The sequence below is a fragment of the Lissotriton vulgaris genome, chromosome 4_1, assembly GCF_964263255.1.
Source record: "Lissotriton vulgaris chromosome 4_1, aLisVul1.2, whole genome shotgun sequence".
Classification (NCBI taxonomy): domain Eukaryota; kingdom Metazoa; phylum Chordata; class Amphibia; order Caudata; family Salamandridae; genus Lissotriton; species Lissotriton vulgaris.
This window is the reverse complement of record NC_141691.1, coordinates 571,818,064-571,839,546: the sequence shown is the minus strand read 5'-3', so window position 1 is coordinate 571,839,546 and position 21,483 is coordinate 571,818,064. Positions and strand designations below refer to the sequence as shown.

General features: G+C 40.9%; 1 protein-coding gene across 1 annotated transcript in view; it reads right to left on the bottom strand.

Moving 5' to 3' along the window:
- The window catches only part of ITGA9 (integrin subunit alpha 9), an 885,057-nt gene that overhangs the window by 318,099 nt on the left and 545,475 nt on the right, over window positions 1–21,483 (bottom strand). Inside the window, exon 18 of the mRNA XM_086964777.1 lies at window positions 15,095–15,245. Within this exon, the coding sequence (XP_086820903.1) occupies window positions 15,095–15,245 (151 nt within the window). The remainder of the gene's footprint in view (window positions 1–15,094; window positions 15,246–21,483) is intronic.

Sequence of the window (21,483 nt, the reverse complement as noted above, 5' to 3'; positions counted from 1 at the left end):
TGCTTCGGTGTGGAAGTGCCTTGTGCTTGTGCATTTCAAGAAGGGCAATGTACGGGCATTCTACTTTCTCCTATGTAAGCCCAACGGCCCTGTACGTTGCGACAAGCAGGAGTACACTAAAAGCACCACACTGTGTACACTGTTTCTGGAATAAAATGTGGGATGACTTTAGGTGGGTAAGAAGGGGGAAAACTGTTTTCGGGTTCTTAAGCAGGAAATTAATATAGCATAAAGGTTGGAAACTGTGTTTTCTCCACCAAGGAAGAGTGTGCAAATCTCTCTCAGCAGGGTACAGAGTGATAAAGAAATAGAGAAAGACCCTACATCAAGAGTTTGAATCCGCCAGTACTGTAGCTGTGCACAGCTGAAATAGGAAGTTACAAAATTATAGGGTACTTTGTACTCAGATATTGTGTACCGATGCCATGCCAGAGTGGTAGTAAAATACCGCAAACCTGCGTTTCCGTGGTAAATGCCTGCCCCACTCGTCTGGCAGATTAATACCCCAGATTAAGGTTCCCTACTTCAGGTGCATCACGTTCAAAAGGTGAACACCCAGTACCTGGACATTCTCTTATTCTGTAGCTGGTAATGTCTTGATCGTAACTTGATATTGCAGTTTTGTTCTTTGTATGTATGATTTAGGGCTTGCTTTGTCTTCACTTGTGCTTTTCTTCATATAATGGGCCTGATCCCAACGAAATGAAGTGTATAGAGTATTCATGTCATAACATCAATCATTAGAAAATGCAATGTAATCAATAAATGGTGCTCTATTCAGTCAGCTCTTGAATGATGTGATGATTCTAAAACTGTAGTGGTACTCGCGGTACACCTGCCATGCTTAGGTTGCTTCCACTTGTCCATACTGACTGCTCACATTTAGAAGGGTTTGGCCTATTTGGGCTCATCAGTAGGATGCCGCCTGGGTCCTGTATCACAATGAGCCTGGGACCCTTATCTGGGAATACCTGTTATTCTTAAGGCAGCGCACTGAGGGTAACTAAAAAATAATGGGTGGATTTCCTGAATTAATGTCAGTCACTGGTAATTAGTATGGGCCACAACACAGTGCATTGTGTTGTTTTGCTCAACATGCCACCTAAGACAGGAACCAGCCAGAAGCAAATCAGCATTGGCTCTGCTCCAATTAGAACAGTCATGCCCAAACTGCCATGTCAGGTCCACTCTGAACTGGAGCAGAGTGGACTTCAACTCAATATTTGTTGCGGTTGATGCTTGAAGTGTGATGGATATGGGTCCTCTGCTCACAGTGCAAGAGGACTTAAACTATAACTCACTTGCGAGACCTAAGTTGAGCAAAACCGCTCTGAGGTTGCTTCCCGTCTGGAGGGGACAGATAGTCTGGCAGGTGGGGCTGGACTGTTCCTATTGGAGAAGTATGAAACTGATTTTTATATGGCAGATCTCTGTCTAGAGTGCATAGAGGTGAAAATGATGGGCTGGAATGCTGCCCGGGAGTTCACCAGTGGTTAAGATTAATTTAAGCGTCTATCCAGAAATAATAAAAGTTGCCTTGTCCCGGTGAAGCTTTCATAGATGGCCTTATACGACATTTAAAAAAAAAACGCTTTAGCTATGTCAAATGGTTTCTATCAGGGTGACATGCCAGTCTGATCAATAGGGCACATTTATAGTTTTCTTACACATTCAAAGCCATTTAAGATCATAGTACAGAGTTCTCCTGTAGGGTAGTTTGCACATAAAAAGATAACTGCCTTTAAAATATTTACTTCAGGAATTTATTTTGACCCAGTGCCCAGACAACCAGTAAAAAGCCTATTTATAAACCACATGAGAAATTTTTCCATAACACATTTTAAGGATTCGATTCAGCTGCCTCGCCTTTGCTCACCCTTCCCGGCCCCTGCTTTGCAGCTCTAATCATATCATTGTGCATTACGTGTAATCTACTTTCCAGTACCCTGGGGGCAGTTTAGTATTTCCTGAAGAGCAGATGAACACTGTAAGTAGAAAGCAGATACATATTAGAGAAACACCAGGTATTCGGGAGGTGGCTACATTTAGATGTAAGTCCAAAGGAAATGTGTGAAATGTGTGAGGTGGAGCAAGTATAAATTTGCCTAGTTTTTGGTGTGCGCCTGTCCCCACAAAGGAAAAATGTGTAATTCTTCTAAAAAGCTGGCATGAGGGCCTGGCACTAACAACTTTGCCCTCAAAGTAGCATTTTTTCACTCCTCATTTTTAACAAGCACAGTATGAGGAAATTATACCTTCCATCAAACTAAAAGTGACAGTTATTCTGCCCTGAATGTGACGTCACTTCTGTGGCAGGGACTGTCGGGCCTCAAGGGGGATGCTCATCTTGGTCACATGATTGTGTGGGTCATTTGACCTGTGGGATGATCAAATGGGGTGTGACATCACCTTAATCACGTGGCCTGTGGGGTGGTCACGTGGCCGGTCACATGATGGCGGTGACATCAGGAGTGAACCCTGACCCCGAAGAGCACCTGACCCTGGTTGTGACATCACTTTAGTCAGCTGAGCCCTGAAGAAGACCATGTGACTAAGATGTGATGTAGGGGCAGATGCCCCCTTTTGCTGTCTAAACATGCCAGGGCTTGTTGCGACCCCCTATCCCCTGTAGATCATGTGACTAGGATGTGATGTAGAGGAGTACGTCCCCTTTTGGTGTAGGGAATACATATAAGGAGCTCCTTTCACCGCAGTCATCAAACTCCTGATCTCCTCCTGGAAAGAGACCCCATCACCATTACTACATTAGCAATTAGACGACCCATACAAATGGAGTAAACACCATCTATAAATATTTACGCAGCGTGACACCTACGCCGATGGCCCAAGCTTTGCCGTAAACTGGTTCTAAAGACACCGGTCAAGACGTCACATGTTTTAATGAAGAGTTGTGCCGGAGGTTTGCCTCAACGATTCGCCATGGTTGATAGCCCCATTAACGGATCCAGCAGCAGCATGGCCTCCAGTAACGAAGCAAAGGCTCAAAGCAATTTTGCAGAGATGATGAAGCAGCAGGATCTCTAACAGCTTTTAATTTGTCTGTGTATGAAGATATGGGGTCTAAGCCCGGTTGTCTGCTGATGCTGTCAGCATGTGAAAGCCGGGGGCAAGCTTCGATGATGGTTATGAGTCGATGTATCTAAATAACTCTCTAGAACTCATAGGTGTTTTTGAACAAGCAGCGTGCTCAGAAGTGAGTAAAATATGTTATTTTACATCTTTAAACTGTATGCACATACATATTAAATGGTAACTAATAGAATGTCTTTCTTTCTGTTTTGAACCGCAGAAAGCATCATCACAAAGGGCTTGGGTAGAGGATAAACTGCCACTGCCGCTGGTTAATGCTGTTAGGCTTTTACTGCTTATGCTGTTCAAAACCGACTGAAAGTTCCACAAGTCAAAACAGAACAGTGTAAGAAATGTGCCTGTATCCATAATATTGCTGATTTTGAAAAGGAACACCCGGCTTTACCCTTCGAGGACATATGCCTTGTAAAGGTTCAGCAGCTTGTTGTGAACGCCTATCTCAAACATGACTTTTATACTCTCTGTCACAGTCATAAAATCAATGACGCACAGCAGGAGGCTCAGGAGTGTCTACACCCCTCGTACAAGTCAAGAACTATCCGCCATTTATGTTTTTTGTTAACCCCCCACAAAGTATATAATCTGCTAAAGCTGCTGTATCATTTGAGAGGTGAAAAAAATGTCCATCCAGATATGATCAGGGTCTTGTGTAGTACATTGAGAGAGAGATTCAATGCATGTGCGAGCCGCACACAAAACTTGAGTGGATGCAAGGGCAGTGCCCGTCATTTGTCAGAAAGATGGTTGAAAGAGCTGTAGAAAAACATGTGTGTGTTGTAAAAATAGGTAACAGGAAGGCTCTTTAGTCCTGCAAAAGCTGCTTTAAAATGTTTGATACCTCATTATTAGGGCATTATCGTGCTACATATTGTAAATACTTACCTACTTCCAGGACAAATTTCAGAATGACCATCCGCAGGCTGACACTTTTATAAGGCCTGAATACATATGCATAGCGGAATTGATTATGTGTTGCTTAGCCCATCTACCGCGGCAGCAATTCCACCGCGGTGTGGGCGTTCTAATGCACAGGCATGGCAGCGTCAGCCAATGCACGTGCGCAGCGCTACCGAGGTTGTGCTCACGACGCCAGCTGGCCGAAGCATGTATGCAAGGGATTAAAGAAAGAGTAGCCAAAATACATTCAGCAAATCTGTATTCTTTGAAGGTCTTTGTTCAGCTAAAAGCACCACAATGTGATAGTCCTACGTATGCAACCTGCAGGAATGAATATTGGAATGTGTATAAGTACTATATGAACAGTTTAATACTACCACAGAATTGCTGGATGAATGTTGGCTATTCCTTCTTTAAGCAACACGTATACTAATTCTGCAATGCATTTGTCAGCCTGCAGATGGTCATTCTGTAATTTGTCCTAGAAGTAGGTAAGTATGTAGGTTAAGTAACACGATAATACCCCCTTAATGAGGTATTAGATATTTTAAAACTGCACACATGTTTTTCTACAGCTCTTTCAACCATCTTTCTGACAAATGCTGGACACTGCCCTTGCATGTGCTCAAGTTTTGTGAGCACTCACACACACATTGGATCTCTCTATGTATTCGACAAGACCCTGATCCTACAGGATGAACACTTTTTTCACCTGTCAAATGATACAGCAGTTTTCGCAGATTATATACTTCATCCAATGAAAAACATGTATGGCAGATAGTTCTTGATGTGTACGAGGTGTGTAGACACTCGTGAGCCTCCCACTGTCGGTCATTGCTTTGATGTCTGTGACAGCAAAAAAGTCATGTTTGAGACAGGTGTTCACAAGAGAGGCTGGAATACCTTTAACCAGCCATATGTCCTCAAAAGTTGCAGGTTTTCTTTTCAAAATCAGCAATATTATGGATACAGGCATATTTCTGACACAGTACTCTGTTTGAACAGCATAAGCAGTAAAAATTAATGGCATTAACCGGCGGCAATAGCGGCATACCCTCTGCCTGCTCTTTTTGATGATGCTTTCTGCGGTTCAAAAGAGAAAAAAAGGCATTCTATTAGTTAACATGAAATATGTATGCGCATACAGTTAAAAAACGCTAAATAAAATCTTTTACTCACTTCTGAGCATGCTACTTGTTCAAAAACACCTCCGAAGTCTTGAGAGTTATTCAGATACATCAACTTATAATCGCGGTCAGGGCTTGCATCCTGCTCTCGCAACGTTCACAACGTTCACAACGTATCACAACGTTCAGGCCAGAGACCCCATATCTTCATACACAGGTGAATATAGATCCTCTGCTTCATCCATCTCAGCAAAATTGCTTTGAGCCAATGCCTTGTTACTGGAGGCCACGCAGCTGCTGGATCCCTTAACGGGATGTAAACTGCTGAAAATTGTTGAGGCTAAGATCAGCAAACTTCCGGCATTACTTCTCATTATAACTTGTGACCAGCATCATTAGAACGGTTTGCGCAAAAACGCTTGGGCCATCGGCGCTTGTGTCACGCTGTGTTAATATTCATCGATGGTGCTCTCTCCATTTGTAAGGGGAATCTTTTTGGCAATGTAGTTGTACCTCTTGATAAAGGTGACCGGGTCTCTTTCCAGGAGGAGAGTAGGGGTATGATGGCTGCTGCACAGGGAGCTTCTTATGTGTATTCCCTACAACAAAAGGGAGTGTTCTCCTCTACATCCCAAGCCTAGTCTTGTGGTCTTCAGGGAGTAGGGGGTCGCAACAAGCCCGGGCATGTTAAGACAGCAAAAGGGGGCAAATACCCCATCATCACATCTTAGTCACATGGTCAGCTTAATAACGTGTTGGCACAACCAGGGTCACATGCTCTTCTGGGTCATGATTCAGTCTTGATGTCACTGCCGTCACGTGACCAGTCACATGAATAAAGTGATGTCCCACACCAAGCGACCATCTCACACATCACATGACCCACACAGTCATGTGAGATCCAGGAAGTCCTGGCCACGGAAGTGACGTCACGTCTCGGATTTTATAGTCACTTAGTTTGATGGAAGGTATCCTTTCCTCCTACTAAGCACGTACCGCACTAGCACCCACATGCTGTAAATCATTTAAAATTCATCCGTAAAATATACAGCAGAAAGATTAAATGTTTGAGCAGCTTCTAAATAGACCACACCTATTTTTGGGAATGATATGTTTTTATAGTTTCCATTTCAATTGACATTTTTTAATTAGGTTGTAAAACAATTTTTCACTCTCAGGGTGGTATTACCCCGACCATTGAACTGTAAATGAAGTAATACAAATCTACTAAAAAAGGACAGTTGAAGCATGTGTTAGGCTTGGACAAATGTCCACATTTCAAATTGCAGTTTTAGGAGAAAGCTGTTTTTAATGGTTTCATTTTTGTTTTATTTTTATATTACATGGGCAAGGCACCAATGGCTTCAGAGTGCTATACAGTAAAGACACTTGCATAGTAGAAAGATGTAACCTGTCCTTGCTCTAGAGAGACAGGGACAAAAGACAAAATATAGTTATCCTTTATATAATGTACACCAATAGTATCCTGGAACAATCAGTTTCAGGTGTGCAGCACATCAGTAGAGAAGGCACTGCTACATGATAAAGTCAACTGAAACTTTTACTCTCCAGGCATGACTGATACAGATCTAGTAAAGAGCCGACTACTATGCTGGCAGATCAAATCTGAGTTAAACCCTTTACTCACTAGCTCTCGCAGAGCCTCTTGTCTCCTGTAAAATGACAGCAATAAAGTAAGACTGCCATTTTGCCACATGGACTGGGGGCTAGCCAGCGGTACCGCAAAACTGAAGCCTGTGATCAGTGGACAGCCCCCAAAAAGTAGATGTGATTCCAACATTCACCATGTCCATGTTGCACCTCCTGAACTGTCAGCACTGCTGTCAAAAAAAGGTCCTTTTAGTATTGCAGGTTTTTGGGCATGATCGCCTGGCGACTAACTTTCCAGCATTCGGTTACCAGTGAGTGGCGGCTAGAATGGTGCTATGTTCAATGTCAACCCACGTAACTTACGAGTTACTAGGAGGAACATGCGTGTTACTTTGTGAATTGCTGCATTTAGGATGTTGATGCTTGATGGCCAGTGCCTGGCAACTTAACTTATTACAGGGGTTCCTGCTGTCTGTACAGTTCGCACAATGGGTTACCTGTCCAGCAGCATTGCTGTTTTTGAGTCTTAAGTTACTTTGGCTATTTTGATTATTGCATGCTTCGCACTTGGATCCTTGTTGGATTTATGATATTACTACCCTACCCTTCATGGTGCCTCCACTTACTCTCAAGCCAAGGAAGTTCTGCCAAGCCGACTTTGTCTAATTTTCGACCCATTTCACTCCACCCTTATTTGTCTTAATTGTTACAAAACTCTGTGGAATGTTATAATTTTCTCCATAATAAACAGACCTTCTTTAGAACCAGCATGGTTTGTTATTCGATCTTTTGGCAATATTACTCAGTTTGTGTGCTGTATTCAACACCGTCGTTAATAATACACTTTGTTTTCGATTGTTTAAATGTGTAAAGATCAACAATGGCCTGGATAAAATCTTTTCTCAAAATGAACCCAGTCTGTTCAAATTCAAATCTGCTCTCGGCTGTGCAGTAGAGAGTCCCACCAGAATCGACTATTTTGCCCCTACAGTTTAATCTTTATGTCCTTTTTGCCAATTTGCTACACGATTATAACATAAATGTATATATACGCGGATAAAATGCAGAATCATTTAACCTGCAAGACCTTGTTAATGGAAATCATGAGCTACTTCTTCCAGCTTTAGAAGATACTCTATCATGGACGGAAAGAAGTTTTTTTCATCATTTGATTCAAAACTGAGGTTCTGTTTATCAATAAGGAACATCTTCATGATGACTCCAGATTCAGGCCCATTTCTATGGGCAACTCCTCAGGAGCATCTGAGGCAGCCAAAAACACAGCCGCTCTGCTCGACACCAATCGTACTTTTGATAATCAAATGTCATCTGCTTCTACGTTATGAGTCTAAAATCTGTTCCTTTTGTGTAGCATTTTAACTTTTTTATCCTTCTCTCATTGTGGCATCCTGCTCATTGTGTTTGTCCACCGGTACATTGATTTTGCTAATGCAGTTTACCTTTGTCTTCTATCGAAGTATATCCATTGTCTTCAAATGATTTAAACTACATCTGCCAGGATATTGCTGACATTAAGCTAGCCCAAACACATCTCTGCCTATATCTAACAACAGGCAGTGGTATTCGGTTGCTAAGGGGTTTACATATAAAAAAGAAATTCAGTTTTTATGAACAATGGCCTACACTTCTATCTAAGAATTTCAAGAAGTATAATCCCATTTGTATTTAATGTTTCTCCAACCACAATGTGTGACCCAAAGGAGTGGATTGGGTCTTCTTCAAACTCCACCAGGTTCTGGCAATTTTATGACAGAATATGTAGGGGCTCTATTCTGACCTTCCATCCTCTGCATTGCCTTCTACTTCTGAGTATAATCACCTCTCATTCCCATGCCTGTCTGCCTTAATTCCTCCCATTGTAATTCTGCAATTAGTTGATGCTTCATTTCATAGATCAAAAACTCTCCTCTTTAAAACCCTATCCCAGTAACCTAACGTTCCCTAATCTCCACCAGCCTATCTATTTCACTAATCATTCACCTGAAACCACATAGCCCCCACTAATGCAATTTTTTCCTGAAAGCACGTGACTAATTTCAATAAACACTAGATTAGCTGCTATCCTTGGGTTCCAGAGAATCGTTCTACTCGTCGTTATGCACTTCAATGCCTCGTCAGCAGTAGTAAGCGCTATATACATACAATTACAATATATCGCAGAAAAATTGCTTTGACGCCTCATCAGGGGTAGTAAGTGCTTTATATAAATGCAATTAGAATACAATACAATATGTGCATATGTATGCATTTATATGGCATTTCTATAGCGCAAATCTAGCCAAAAGGCAGCAGAGTGCTGTATTTGGTCAGATATAAACTATTCTTAAATTATTTACGCTTGTCAATAAAATGTGCTCCATTGCTTCTTTGTTGCTTATGATCCAGAATATAAATTACCAAGTGTTTGTCACTCATGAATAATACTAATACTACTAATATTTAAAAACCATAATAGAGATGTGCACATTATTATTAAAATAATACTAGATCTTTATTGCAATCATCCAGAAGCCACCATTAAAATTAACAGTTGTCTGTCAAATTCTTTTTCATTAAAACAGAGCACTAGACAAGGGTGTCCTTTGTCATCCCTTCTATCCTTATTAATCATTAAACCTCTTTGCAAATCAATCAGAAAGAATATAGTTAGATTAAAGGGCTAACCTTGTAAGCTGATACACTAAAGGTGGCAGCATATGCCGATGATGTGTTACTATTCACAGAAGAGGCGGACAGAGTGATACACCTCATAATCTATATGATACTCTCATATTTAGGGGTGTCAGGATATTCCCTTAACAAAGACAAAACTAAGGTCCTTCCTCAGAATGGTCATTGCCACTCCTCTATTTTACAAAATACAGGCCTAAAATGGCAAAACATCAGTTTAAAATATCCGGGTGTCTGATTTGGTAGGGACCTAACACACACACTGTCATTAAACAAAAACATAATTATAGCCAAAGTCGAGGATTCACTAATACATTGGTCCCCAAAATTCAAAACTCGGTGAGGAAGAATGGAAACCATAAATATGATGATTACGCCACAAATAAACATCACAACCAGCATGCTCCCATTACATTTTCACTGTCCTTCTATAACACAATAGACAAATTGATATACGATTTGCTTTGGAAAAATAAAAAAAAGGATAATATCACTATACAAACATATGCTTGACAAAATAAGGCTGGGGTAAAATTTCCAGATTATCCAATGTACCAAGTAGCTTTTCGGCCAGAAAAGGCTTTTAGTGGCCCTATTCAGAGACTCAAAAGCAAATTTTCACCAGCTCTCACACAAACCAGACTGTGGTCCTTACACAGTACTTTTTGGACTCTGATGAGACTCTAAAAACTAGGACTTATCAAGTCAAATCTCTGATAGATTGCCAAAAACAATATTTCATACAAAAATTTTCATCATTCATCTCAACACTGATCCCTAATTGCCTCACTAGGAACCTACACAGCAGAAGACATTATACAACGCAATCCAACTGATCTTCTGACAGATTGACCAACTCATCGTATTGCTGTGTGTCAAGTCCCCCACCAACAGAAACAACTCATCAGCCTGGATGATACATGTAGCAGATTGGATGAAAGACAATTTCCTGAAACTCAATTCCATCAAGAAGGAAGTGTTGAACTTCTGGAACACGGACTCCACCTGGTGGCCAACAGTGCTTGGGCCCATACACACACACACACACACCATGCAAGAAACCTGGGAATCACTTCGACCACTAACTCAACAGGGCAGCACATGTCAATTCAGTGAGGCCCTTCCGCTTCCATATACTCCTCAAGCTCATAAGATGTTCAAATGGATATAACAGAATACCAGATGTACCATCACACAAGCCCTCATCAAAAGCAGACTAGACTACAGCAACGCACTGTAACCCAGAATCTCCAACCACCAACTCCAGACCATTCAAAATGCTGCAGCAAGAAATCCTAGAACTCCCACGATGCACCCACATCACATCACATCGCAGGGAGCTCCATTGGCTCCCCATACATTAAAGGTGGCAATTCAAACTCCTCATACAAGGCACTGCACAACATAGAACCAACATGCCTTAACAATTGCCTTCACTTCCACCAACCCACCAGACACTTGCACTCAGCCTCACTTTCACTCGCTAACACCGCCGTAACCACAAAAGCAGTACAGGAGGTATAGTATTCTCTGTGGAACCAATGCAAATTTCAATGAAAAGTTTTGAAATTAAAAAAATTTGCAAATGATAGCACTGCCCAATATAAAGGAGCATTGGCATAGCTCTATATAATGATCAGCAGATTTGCCTTCATTCATTTAATAGTTAAAACTTGGCATAATTGTTAGTTGTGCTAAAAGGAGACCACCTTCGCCAATTGTCAAAATTGTGCGATCCTGCACAAATCATTGCCCCTCTTTACCTCAATTACTTTAGTTGTGATTATTTCCAATGCATGAAAAGGGACCAAGTGCAAACATAAATGTACTTAGTGGCTATTTTACATGATGAGGAAAACAGGACAGGTTTTAGGAGGGACAGCCCATTCAATCAAAGGGTTGTGTGAATCGTTGACATTCTACAGAAGGAAAAAGTGTGATAAAAATAATTGGCATCTCAACCTGAAAAATAAATACTTACACAAAAACTCTCTAAACTAATATTGGTTATTAAATTCACTGAAGTTCCCAGGAACTTGGAGAGTTTGATAAAAAAAAAACAACATTGGCAACTTTTGAGAAAGTTCAAAGGTTTCCTACATAATAAAAACGCTATTTTTTTAAACACGGGAACATGACCTAGAGGGAATACTGGTGCCGGATGACTTTGTGTAAAAAACACCACTGCCATTCTCTGGTTATCATCAAACGGTGTTTCCACAGTTGCAGTGACAGCACGGACTGCAATAACATTATAGCGGAAACATGATCAAAATCCACATCAGAGAACACAAATAATCTAGCAAGTGCACAGCCGCTTGTAACTTAATATGCATCGCATTAATTTTATTAGACTCAGCTATATGTGTAAAGCAAGGTTAAAAGTAGAATTAAGATTAAATTAGAAAAAAGTATACGAATAGGAATATCAAAAAACCCATGCCTCTCTTTGAAAGCCATACCAAAGGGGATGATGGACGGAGCGTTTGAGCAAATCAAACACTCAGCCCCAGTCAACTGATCTGGGTTTAATCCATCACCATTCTTTAGCTCACATCACCACCCCAGTTCAGACATGGCCATATGCAAATCAGTCTGACCCTGTGCCTCATGGGAATTGTCCAGCCCGAACTGCACGATGGATTAAACCCAGATTTGTGACTGGGGGTGAATGTTTTGCCATTGTGCAATATTCCGTCTATCATCTTGTGTGTTTTGCTGTTCACCCTATGTGGGAAGGGTATGCCCAGACGTGGGTCCCATGCTCACTAAGCCACTGGAGTTAAGCTATCCTGGCTGAAGACGGCTGATAGCCAGAAACCAGTCCTAGGATGCTTGATTCTGGTCCAGGGAAGACATGGCTTGGCAGTTCGGTCTGGACTGTTCCCATGAGGCACAGGGTCAAGACTGATTTGCATATGGCCATGTCTGAAATGGGGTGGCTTGATGAGCAAAATAACGATGGATTAAACCCAGATCTTTGACTGGGGGTGAATGTTTTGCCATTTCGCAATATTCCATCCATCATCTTGTGTGTTTTGCTGCTCTTTGAAAGCCTTCATGACATGCCTTTCTTTTATTGAACATAATGAAAACACCCTTAATTAAGAACTTAATTGTAACAAGTGCAACAAGAGCACACACAGGTTGCAAACAAAGTCAACGACACATATTGCTTCATTAGATGCACATAATTTATCCTACAATATAGGTAACGCAGTCAGTGACACACTCATGCAGGACCATAGACAAGAGAGATACTTTTGACATAAAGAAAGAAAGGCAAAGAAATGGACCAAGATGGCATGCACCGACATCCTACATCATATTCCGCCACCTCTAACATTTTTGGAAAAAGGCCCCCCAAAGATTGTTTTTCCTCAAATATGTTTATTTTCTTTAATTGGTCAAGATTTAAAATGTGTAGCAGTAACAGGGTGATGTTAGTGCACTTTTTTAGTTTCTGTTTTCCGGACTCCCACCATTTATTTTCACTGTCTGTAAATATTGTGGTTGACCTTTGTTGACCACATGAGGCTATATCCATCTTTTCCTTTGAAAACAGTGTGTACCTTGCAACAGCTGAAAAATTCTTTCTTTACAGATTGATATGTGAGGTGAGGGACTGAATTATTCAATAGCTCACAATTCAAAGACCTAATTGTCACTTAGACACCATATGTGTGTTTTCCTTGCCCTGATGTGAAGACAAGAAGACCAATCATTCAAATAGGGCTCACGTACAGCATCAGAGATATTGTCAACAATGCTGTTGTTCTAAATCTGCCATGGTGGTGTCTGGCACGCTTGATGACTCAACACCAGCTTGTTGTGAAGCAAACTTGCAATATTTTTGGCAATGTTTGTGAAGCCTTGCTTGGAATAATCCATTAGACTAAATTCCTAATCTGCCTTTGATAACATCTGGTTGTACTTTAGATATTTCCTGTCACGCTGCCCAGCCCCATCAGTATCACAAGCAGCCCCCTGTAGTTGTAGTAGCCTTTTAGTGATTGTTTTGGCCTTGATGGTGATGTCAAGTGGTATGAATCTGCCTTTTTTGTCTGATACCTTAGTTTAAGTGATTTATGACACCAACACCATCTGACCACTGATGCACCTGCGAGAATTAATTTTGGTGACAGAAGCTGCAGACAAGTCAATGAACATACACCCAATAACCAAGTTGTGAAACATTCTACAATATAATTTAAGACTGTACACATTGATGTTACTTGATCCTACGTTCAATGAAGTTGATGATATACTGGTGTGGTTCCACTTCTTTAACAAGGATAATTGAAGCAGAATATCTCCATGTTAAAAAGGTCTGCTGATAGATATTGACTTAGGAGATGTAAGGAACTGACCCTAAAGGTCCTATGACATGGTTCTGGAGATGCTGCAGGTTTCCTGAAAGCCTAGCAGTGTTTTTAAAACGTATAGGTCTCTTCAAATTGAATGATTTTGGAGAATTTAGGCAATCCTATTGCGTCACCATGGTTCAGGCTCTGGTCACAGTAGACCCCATCATACTTCGAAGTTGTGCAATGTGTACACAGATTCAGAAACAGTTGTTATCAGGAGCCAGAAATATCAGAATCTTGAGGGACATTGACAGCATAGCACAGGTACATGGGAGTCCATGCTGGCTGACAATTTCAATCTGCTTTAAAAACAATGTTTGTGTTGACCATAGTTTTGGTAAGCATCCTATGACCATCCCAAATCTGTATGTTCGACCTATAGGAGGGCTCGGGGAGCAGTATGTCTCCATACTCCACAATATCTGAACTTGACAGTTTCAGCAGAACTCGCAAATGGACGTCAACCTTTTTTATGCACCTTTAGTGGTAATGATTGGAACACATGAGACAGGGCTCTGATATCTAATTGGATTTTCCCCAGTGGAAAATTACAGTTACCTTTTTTTACATTTGTACCCATTTTTAAGAAGATCATTTAGCCATGGGAAGCCAGTGGTGCGATCATTAGGAAAAGGTTAAGGGTTAATACAAGTGAGCATAAAGCCTTATTAGAAAGCTTAAACTACAGGACATAAGGCTTACAAATCTGAAATATCAAAATAGACCAAACAGTTAATCCTGCAGCCATAACTGGGATACCAGCTTCAGTGTCTAAAATGCGGGTGTTGTTCTGCAAGAAATATGCTTTGTTCACCATTGCAAAAAGTAGAAAAACATGCTGCAATCACCTGCATCCTACCCTAAAGAAAAACACAATTGACAAAAGACAATAGTGCTCGGCTAAAAACCTGACAAACAGGAAAAAGATGCAGCGCATGAGGAAGAAGAGCAGACGGGCCCACGCAACTTGCACCGGAATAAAGACTCATTACCTAAAAGTGCCTTAACGGAAAATCCTTGAGAAGGAACAAAAATCATTAAAAATACATAACATGATAGGGCATGGCACGCTTCAGTCTCATCAAAAAAGGGAAGCCAAGCGGGATTTTAGGAAAATCTTTCCACTCACCCTGGCTCCAATAACAGTGAGACAATATAGACCTTCTACGGGTGCAGGAAGTTTCAACGCTGAATCAATACACAACATATGCTATTTTCGTGCCATTGCTAGAAAACAATCAGTTGGCGTGTTTTCCTGTTGCTCTGTGTCCATACATTGAGCTCTCTTACCCTTTGCCACATCTTGATGAAGAACAGCTCGCTGGTGAAGTTGAAGGCGACGTTGGTGTCGTAGGCATCATCGCCCAGGTTGGTAATGGAGATGTTCACTGAGATGTTCCCTACGGCTCCCAGTGCCAGGTAGCTGAATTTCTCAGTAGTGCTGCAATTACAAACCAGAGGAGATGCTTAGTGACTTGTCAGACCCATCCAGTTCTGGTTCTTTACCATATATATCAACGAAGATACTTTGGTTTGGTATATGTTCAATTTAAAAAAGCCAGATTCTGGAAACAAAATAGAAATGCTTAGCGACAAACTGTTTTGTCTGGTAGAGCTGGTTATTCATGTTTTAATGTGGAACCTGCCTGGCGTTGAACAACTTGGGCCCAAATTCACAGAGATTTTGCAATACGCAGGCCTGTCTAACTCTTGTAGTGCCTCCAATCAAGTTGCAATAGTGTTGTCAACCAATTCACAAAGGTTATGCTGTGACATAGCCCCATTGGAATTTTTTACTTAAAGCAGCTGAAAACTCTGGGTCAAAGTACAGCTAAAAATTAGGAATTTCAAAGGGAATTGGACCCGGAATTACCATTCACCCTGGTAATTCCTTAATTATTAGTAGACCCTCAAAGTCCAACAGGCTATGGGGCAGATTGTGGCCACATGTTCCTCCCCTTAACAGTGCTCCAGTTATCGCCAACTCCAAGGAAGGGGAAATCAGGCCACTTTCCCAGGCCATTTGTAAAGGGCCTTCTCCGATTACACCCCTTTTGGGGCACATGGCATCCCAATGCCCCTGTGGTTAAGCTAGTTAGTCCTTATTATAATAATTATGAATACATATACCTTTGACAAACCTCACTCATCACACTGCCAGGCGCTGCGTCCCATAACATAATAACCTCACCTTGCTGGTCATCACGCAGGACATGATAACACATCCTATATAGGCTCACAACAAAAACAAACCCTCCCAACAACACACCCTCCACAATGTAGCTTGCTATCCATAAGGGTAAGTGCTTCATTGACACACATAGGGGTAGTAAGCACTTTACAACTGCTACAATGCAATGCAATGTAATGTTCTTGTTTGTTTAAGTCAGATTCCTTCATATCAAGCCTCAATTTTAACAACAGAAGTAAGTTCTAGTTTTCCAAGTCAGCTACATTCAGAGTGGTCTATTCACAACAACGTCTGCCTTATAATCCCTAAACTTGAGGTCCAGTTAGCATTTAATAACACATGTAAGCTAATTATGATAAGACATGTATATAGCATATAACTACATAGGTCTTAGACAAATAGAACATTTTATACATGATATGCCTTTCATTCATACGTCTATCATAGCATACATGACACAATATTGCATACAATTGTTATGACATTGAAAAGTATGCATTACATGTTATACATACATTAAATGGTATATCTTGTTAGCTACTATGCCAAATAATGTCTTAACTATTATGTTTAGCATAATGATTATATTACAGTCTGTAGAATATACAATATTATATTTTACATATAGTTTGGTATTTTTAAATTAGTATAACATGTAAAGCAATTATTATATTTTATCGAGATATATAATGTTGTTCATGTATACCATGTTATGTATATTTTTAAATGTATTTCAGAATACATATATTGCAGACATACATTTTATGTAGATGCATTTACAAAGAATTTTATACGTCAACAACACACAGATGTGTAATGTTATTTAGCAGTGGTTTCTGAAAGAGAGGGTGCTCTTTTATTACACATTTACACATTATCATAAATATTATGTCAGCGTAGGGTAAGCCATGTCTTTAGAGGCAAAACCATGCTCAGAGTATGAATACACTACAGGTTAATATGTATTTCCCATATTAGATAATAGTCTATCACCGATAAGGAGATAACACATTTAAAGGATGGCCATATTACATCTGGTTTATGTAATTGATTAACTGTGTTCCATTCCATATTGGAAACATGTGCCACTTTTCACTGTCCAACCACTGAATTAGAAAAAGCTTTCAAATAAATCACATTATCATGTTAGTTGCCGCTAGAGGCGCTTAAATTTAGTAGCTAGTAAATCCCATGTCTGATCTCGTTAGAGCTAACATCTTTTAATATAATTCAGAGTCTCCAACAAAGACACTTCAAAGAGCCCATAATGTAATAAGTAAAATAGGAGTGTTTCTTCCCCAATTCGTAAAAGGGACCTTTTTATTACACGACAGAAAGATTACACGTTTAAGTGAATGTTAGGTCAAGTGGCTCCTGGCATTGACTATCCTTTTCAACTACCAGTATTACTGACAACACATAAATGCAGTGTGCATGTATAGAAAGTAAAAATGGACTCGTACATATGTGTTTTAGATTCTCATCCATGTAACGTAGGCATCAGCGCATCAAACCTCAATTTTTAAACCTCGGAGATAACTGGTACGGAGGGCTTCATGTTCACTCATCCAAAACTAGAATACATAGGTTGTATCTCCTTCACCAGAGCTATGGTATTCAGGTCCACCATCTTTGCTCTCCAACCTCCTGGAGGCCTAGGAGGGTGGACCCACAGGCAACTGCAAGGTTGGCTTTTTCACTCTTGACAGGCATGTACCATAGAACTCTTGACCGCGACAACCACCGGACTCCAGAAGTCCATCGTGATTGGTCTGAACGCTCTCACTTCAGCTATTTGCACCCTGCATTTTGGTGGCAACCGTGACTAAGTGCGCGAGCAATCAAGTGAATGAGTAAGGGAGGTAGGGAGTGAGTGAGACGGGTCAGGAACAAGGGAGTGAATGAGTGAGATAAGGATTGACTGAGCGAGAGAATGAGTGGTAAGGAGTGACTGAGTGATTGAGCGAGTGAAGAAGCGAGTGAGTGAAATAAGGAATGAGTGAGGGAATGAGTTACATAAATACTCTTGGTTTTAACATGTTGCTTGGCCACTCAATCATGCATGAGGACACCTAGGAGGATCCAGACAAGGACAGCGATATTGCTCAGCACGATGTGAGGCCCTGTAATGCAGCTCATTCCGAACGCATTGGTGAAAGCATCCCGCTTATTCGCAGTTAATAATAAAAATTGTTTATATATAATACAAAAAGAGTGTTTTCCCTCCCACAGCTGTTAAGATTTTGTTGATTTTTGCAGCTGGCGAATGTTGAACCTTCAGGGGCACACACCACATTGTAATGCTATTAAAGGGTCTTACATAAATAGATAATCTATGTTTTTCTCTGGCAGAAGCACAGATGGGAGGAGGGTAGTCATTAACCTACATGGATTTTTAAGTCTGGCTTGACTATGCATTTGTAAGCTGACCTATTGACATTACCAGTGCTTGTTATACTTTACCTTCCTTGTCTTTCTCTTACCAGGTGCTATAAAAAAGCACAAGCCAAGCCACACGATGCCAAGGCCATTGCTCTAGTGCTTGATCTAGCCAAAATTCTGGCATATGTATCAGAATGAGAAGCGGATGTTGCAGCTCTCTAGAAACCCACTGCTCATTTCCTATCCGTCCAATCAGATGCAAAGATTTCTGCAAAGATAGCCCCGCTGTCATATCAACAATCTGTGAGAGTGTGTTTGTTTGTGCGCCTCTGGCTTCCCTTGTGTGAAGTCATGAAACCGCTTGGTTTCTTATCACTACCTCATCTCAAACTGTTAAAGTGCATATATGTCCCGAGTTACACTATCTATGTTTGTACTTATTCATTTGTTAGGAAGTTTATTCAAAGTGAAACCAGCCCTTTCTGCTTTAGGGCATTCACACTCTCTGGCATGTCAAGTTTCACTACAAATTCCTGTGAAAGTGAGCTTCCTGCGCTGGGGGCTGACACAGCACTTTACTTCGCACTTAAGTCCGTGAGAGAAGACGGCTTCAAAACCGCAGAAGCTTCCTGTACAGATAGACACGTAGCTCCTTAGACAACTTGCTAATAAATAAACAAATCTGCCGGGCGTGGGCAGAGTCACAAGAGGACTGGGAAATGTTTGAATGAATCAGATTGACGGAAACCCGCCCAGCTGGCTACACAGGGGGTTTAAAAGTTGGATTTTTCCTCCACCTCTTGTGCATGATGTAATTTAACAGCATCTGCTGTGCTGAACAGCCCATTGACCAATCATATTGTACCATCTAGGCCCAGCATATGGTGTGCATTAACCAGGCTAGTTTCAAAGTTACCACACAAGCCTTTAAAATGAATTCCTGTCACCATACAATAGAATAAAGTGAATTAATGAGCAGTACATGTATATTTGCACACTTGATGTGGATTAATGATACCGTTGAAAAGTCTATGCTGTGTTTTGGCTGCACCCAAGACTAATCTGAAATGCAAGCCTATGTATCGCTAAAATGGGGCAAGAACATTGCTCGTTAGCATATAAAATGTAATATAGAAATAGTAAACTTGGAATGACATGGAAAGCCATCAATCAAGGCTATGGGTTATGTTGAAAAAAGATCTGCAGAATACGAACAGATGTGGCACAATGAAAAGCATCTCAGGTAGCATGCTCCAGGAGATGCCTGGCATTGGCCGGGATGATGGTTGGTAGGAGCAAGGGTTTAGGCACAGTCTGCAGACTCTTGAGATCTGTGTCTGAAACATCCCCCCCATTTTCAACAATGGGAATGGAGATTGGGAGACTGTAGACTGTGGTATTTAAAGTCCAATATCCGGGGATCTGATCTTCATTTACGATCAGATGAGGTGACACATGGAATATATGGAACACGGGAACATGGAAACTAGCAGGAGAACTATATCATTCTCATGTCTGGGTTAGGGTAGGACTTCTGGAGCAATAGGAGTAGAGTTTGCATCTTCGCACTTTATTATTTTCACTTTCACAGTTCCCTGTTTCCCCTGATATTCTTGTCAATTTTTTCCACTGGTTCCCTCGCCTTCCTCCTTGGAACCTTATTAAATGTGTTCATTCTTACCTACATTCATAAGACCTCTGAAGGAACTGCTGTCCGAGTGCTACTTTTTCAATCTTGGAAGTACCCGGCTCCTCTCCTCTGTGTCTTCGGCTCAGAGCCTGTAACCTGTTGGCACAGGGGCTAATGCCTGCACTTCCCAGCCAAGAGAGAGCTAATCTGATAACACACTGTTTCTTGTTCTACAAGTTAATAATTGATTGTCCACTATATCATTTCGGATCTCATCCCAACACAATTACTGACACAATGGTTGGCAGACACATTTAAAGGAATACTCCAATGAATAGAAAGATGCTTGTTTTGTTTACCAATCCTGGTATTACTGACAACAAGAATTTAGGAGTGTACCTTTATTTGACGATGTGTGGTTGGGAACTGGGAGTCATTGTAACCCCATTCACTGGATGGACCCTTTAATACTGGAAGAAAGCTACGGGCCACTAAATGAAAAAAAAGAAAGGTTAGGGTTGGAAAAAACCAGGTTCTTGTGGCCGTCCTTCAATTTATTATAATATTCACGTGGGTGAGTGAATTTAGTGACCTAGCTGAAGGCAGAAAGAAACCAGTAAAAATACCATACCGGAAATCAATGAGAAAGGAAAGCAGAGACAGAAAGTGTTTTGCCATCTGGTCTCAGCTATGCACTATGATGGCAAGGCAACATCAAATCAACAGGCACCATGACATGGATCTAGAGATGATGAACAATAGCAGCTGCACTAGGGTCGAGGTGAGTTTCACATCAAGATGATCTCAATGTATATGTGTACAAAAAAGTACAATCCTGTGCTATGGTTGTGTTTTTTACAACAGTGCACATTTTAGTTTATTTTTTCTAAATTGCACACATGTTTTATACAGTCTACACTAATTATTTATCACTTATATTTATATTTGTATATCGACCACCTTGTCCCCCAATCAATGAACGCATACTTTGCATCACAGTTTTCTGAAAGCAGTGATAAACAAAGAGAAATGTATTACATTTGGAATCATATGGCTGGCATGAAGGTCCATATGTAAGGATGAATTGCTAAAGATTATGCACAGCGTTCTGTCAAAGCTGAACTCTTTTGGAAGTTGGCACTGGACATCTGAAGGAGCCATGCATTGAACTATAGAGCTGGGGGGCGTTTATCCTTACGTAATCATTGAGGAAGTATGACTACGGATGTGCTACTAGAGTGTCTAAAGACATGGCAAAGCAAAAATTCAAGAGAAAATTGAGAGCCATATGATCCAGAACAAAACTTACAAGTGATTTATGGATGGATGACGTGACAATGGCTGAAGATGAATCTCTTCTAAACTCACCACTCTCGCCCTCACACATCTTTACAGTCATCACCTCTTTACGGCAGAAGTCTCACAATTAGGTTTTGTTCAAGAAGAGAGCTACATAGGGATCAGCACAGGGCAAAA